The sequence below is a fragment of the Corella eumyota genome, chromosome 1, assembly GCF_963082875.1.
Source record: "Corella eumyota chromosome 1, kaCorEumy4.1, whole genome shotgun sequence".
Classification (NCBI taxonomy): Eukaryota; Metazoa; Chordata; class Ascidiacea; order Phlebobranchia; family Corellidae; genus Corella; species Corella eumyota.
This window is the reverse complement of record NC_137490.1, coordinates 957,930-962,390: the sequence shown is the minus strand read 5'-3', so window position 1 is coordinate 962,390 and position 4,461 is coordinate 957,930. Positions and strand designations below refer to the sequence as shown.

General features: G+C 29.7%; 1 protein-coding gene across 1 annotated transcript; it reads left to right on the top strand.

The window, feature by feature from the left end:
• Positions 1-268: 268 nt before the first annotated feature.
• LOC145754916 (uncharacterized) lies at positions 269-3,697 on the top strand. The gene is made up of 3 exons (XM_082571087.1): positions 269-1,175; positions 1,916-2,016; positions 3,382-3,697. The coding sequence occupies exons 1-2, from the start codon at positions 347-349 to the stop codon at positions 2,008-2,010; spliced, it is 924 nt and encodes a 307-aa protein (XP_082427213.1). The 5' UTR covers positions 269-346; the 3' UTR covers positions 2,011-2,016; positions 3,382-3,697.
• Positions 3,698-4,461: the final 764 nt, after the last annotated feature.

Sequence of the window (4,461 nt, the reverse complement as noted above, 5' to 3'; positions counted from 1 at the left end):
GGTATTTTAAGGCACGTTTTTAGTAAAGAATAGTTAGAATAACAATGTTTAATATACTGTAAAGAAATACTAGAATAATAAAGGTGATTATTTCGTATTTTTGTGTTAAATTTAAACAGGCAATATACAGCTTCTGTAGTTTTTAGTTTTAAAAATTACCTTAAACAAATTTAGAATTAGGTTAGTTAAATTGACGCAGTAATTCGCTTTTAAAAATAGCTAGAAAAAAACGCTTTTTTTAGTTGGTATTTGAAGCAGTTTTTTAACTAAATTTATTTATTTTAAACAGATATTAAATATTAGATTATCTTTAATTTTTACTGCTTATTATATTCCATCATAAATCATGGTTCACCCACAAAAGCAAATCCGTGATTCCGCCTTTTCCGCTTTTTGCAAACCGATCCAAAAACCGTTAAGTCCAGTTTGTAAATGTTTATTTGGGTTTTCTGACCCAACTGAAACGAAAAAAATGCTGAAAAACACTTTGGCAATAGAGGCACAGAGGTTTAATAATTCCTGGAACTTCGACGTTTTGAAGTCGCAATCGGCGGGCGATGAAGGAAAGAATTCCGGCGAGGAAATGAGGAACTCACCGATGTTGTCTCGACCGAAAAGATTTGATTGGCAGATCTGGAACGAATCGGTTCCAACTTTCTATAAACGACAAATCGCTCTTAACCCAGCCAAAAACGAAGACGCGACCAAGAAAAGTCTTAAAATTCAAAAACTTCACGAAAATCGAAGCCATCGAAGCTCACCCGTTCCACTAGGACGTCGCGACGAGAACGCGACCCCTGACATTGTGACGTTATCACCGAAAATGGTCCGAAAACCCCGGGTATGTCAACCCACCTTTACAAGTCCCCCCAAGATCGTCTCTCAAGTTTTAAACCCCGCTGTTACTCGACTTGTGACCGCCGTTCGAATCCCACCAACTTTAACCCCCTCTCAAGTCGATGACGTCATCTCGCCAACCAATATAACGTTATCAACCGACGACGTTGCCGCAACCACCATTATGACGTCACCGGTCGATAAAAGCGACTCGAAAGCCGAGGTTAAAAGTTCTAGAACGTCGTCGATTAAGAGGGTCGCGTCCCGACAACTTTTCGCAGCCAAAAACACGAGACAGGCTGCCAAAAGAACTAGAATGTCCCAACCTAAAATATCAGGTAAAATTCACAATATTTTAAGTTATTTTTATACGTAATATAACATCAAAGTTAACCATCTAACTATAGGGATATATAGGGCTTAAAAATTCAATTGGTTGACGTTAAATGATGAATTATTTATGTGGGAACGTTTACTATGTTTTAATAAAACACCTGCGGTCATTATAAGCTTGAAAATCAAACCTTAAATACAAATGTAAACTCAGTTTAATTATAACTTGTGTGTTTAAATTGAGGATATCGTTCACACATATGTTGTTTAAATGTTGGCAGAACTTACGGGAATATTAATTCAATTAACAAAATAGTGCTCAAAATAAGCGGAATTACATCTTAATTGTTTGAATACAATGACAATAATAAACATCATTGTTTGAATAATAATCAAACAAACAGGATTGTTGATCGATTGTTTAACAACAAAATACTAATTTTTCTAGTTGACCTATTTTAAGTAATTTTTAATCTATAATACTTTACAATAAACTTTAAACAAATGCAATGTATATACCGCCCCCTGTTGATAACTCCAGGACAAATGTTAGTTATTTATTACCCTCTACAGCTGCACAAATATATCGACAAACTTTTAATTAAATTTACAAACTTATTTTATACAAAAACATGCAAAAACTTAATATATTTTAAACATTAAGAATTTACTAAATTTGTCAAAATTTTGTCTATATGATATAACAACTTGTGATAATGACGTAATAAACCGAATTGTTTTACAGATATGATCCCACAAAGAAAGACAAGAAACCAAAACAACAAACTAAACGAAACACAACAGAATATTGGTCACGTGACCACCGAAACGCAAGCCTAAAATTAGGTAAGTTTTAAGTTTTATGTTAACTTTATTTTAATAGTAAAAAAAAAACGCATTTTTTTGCCAAATTTTAAAGGGGTTTAAATTGTGAGTTTAAATTAGTTTTTCCCGCTATAGTAAACACGTATTTAAAATTTTAAAATAACTCGCTATAACCTTGTGGTAATAGAATTACTTGTACAAACACAAAGTTGCATTGACTTAAGTGGGAATAAGTAAAAACAACCTTTCTACGGTTGGTTGCACAGCACGAGTCCAGTTTTTGGGAGTTTAATTTACAGCAAATCAAAACCTAAAAGTTGTCGACGAAGCGTTTTAATAATTCGAGTATTTTGATAATTTTAAGGAGTTTGGTTTTAAAAGATAATATTTTATTGTTTTCGAACGAATTGGATTTTAATTTACTGCGCTTATTTACCAACTATTTAAAAAAAAATGTTTAAATTTATAATTTTAGCAAAATGCGTTTTTAAAATTTAATAAGGGTAATTTTTGATAAAATTGCCGCTATTTTTAAAGCATTTGCAAAAAATTGCATGTTTGCAAAACCAACATTAATAACTCCGATCTAACTCATTGTTAGTTAACATCTGCGTTATTTAAACGATCTATATATTTAACCGTGGGAATGAATAAGGACAGGTGCCGGTGCTTCTAGTGGCGCTCATGTTTTGCTCTGTTTTGGGGCCCATGTCGCTGTAGTAGAACGCGCTACAAAGCTGTAGTAATGTTTGTTGAATAGAAATCGTTTTCCCTTTAAAACTGAGCGATTTTTTAGTACAAAAACACGACCAACCGTTTTTCCTTTGTGTCCATTTAAAAACATTGAAAGTATGACGTCATAATACCACAGCTGGTGCCGCGGAGGTTTCTCTCACGAATTTGTCGTTAAACGAATAATGTTTCGGTGTCGGGTCGTTTAACGGAAGACCGGATTGGGTTTCACATTCCTGGGTTTACTACAACTAATTAGACGCCTGTTTGTTTGTTTATATGGCATGGGAAAATTTAATTTAAACGACTTTCGGTGGAAATTAACAATTAAAAAAAATTTAGCGAATTCATTTAGAACAGGCGCTAAAAAAATTAAAAAATCTACAAGAATTAAACTGTTTAAAAGTGATTAAAAAACATTTGGTATTTTTTAACAAATCGATAATCAAAAATTTTTGTATTTTTGGGGACAAACTAATTATTAAAAATTCACGCGGAAATAATTATCTGGAAACATCAATTATGACGTTTTAAACTTTTACGTAGTTATTAAAAAAGTTTCCACAAATCAGTCAATTGTCAAAATATTTAACAATTCCCATTATCTTTTAACAATGACTTGACAAATGTTTAATCATTGTTCTTTTTATTCAGATCTCAACAACTGCTTACTTTTTGTTATTCTGCCACTTGAATATTTATTGAAACTGCCAACTTTAAATCATGAATTACGACCTATTAAGCTGCCAATCAATATTCCAATCATTCTACTAATTATCGATTATTTTTTTAAATCATATTTTTTCTATTTTGTGTATTTTTCCTTAAATGAAATCTCATATTCTTGCCCATTTTGAAACTGGTTTGAAATCAAATTTTTTCTGATTTTTGTTGTTTTTTTTCGTATTAAGTTTCCACTGCTGGAAAATTTTTATTATTTTTTATTTTTATGCTATTAAAAAATCATAAAATTTAATAAAATTGTAGATTTTTCATTATATCTAGAAATTAACACAATTTTATTTAAAAAAATGGTTAAAAAATCTTAACATTTTTTAGAACATCAAAAATTGTTTAAATAACAACAAAAAAATAAGAAAATTATTAAAAATCTAATGGAATAACAATATTTTAAAACTTTAATTAGTTAAAATAAATTAATTTCTAATTAATTTAATTAATGTCCGAATATTACAAGGAAATAGTTGAACGGTTTTATATTACGTCACGTGACACGTGGTTTGTGACGTCATATGATATTTGTAACTCGATCGTTTCAGGAGATCATTAAAAACGAAAAGATTTTGGCGCGAAATTAATTTGTGACGTCATAATAATAAATTGTTTAGTGGTTAGAAGGTTATTTATAGTATAGGGTGCATAACTAATAATATGACGTCACAAATTATTTGTTTATGACGTCATATTATCACAGTGTAAACTTTGGTATTAAAATTAAATTAAAAATTGACTTTATTGTAAAATTTAATTTTTTTTACTGAGTTAAATTAAGTTGTAAATATTATAGTAACATTGGTTTAAGTTGGCAAAGGTTAATTTATTTGACCTAATATTTAATAAAAAATCAAAATACAATTATCTAAGTTTTATCAAAATTTTAATTAGTTAATATTTTTATTATTTTAATTATTTAAAATATTAAATTTTATAGTAATAATCTTATGTGTTATTAAAAAATTCTGACAACACAATGAAGCTATTGATACGTCACTA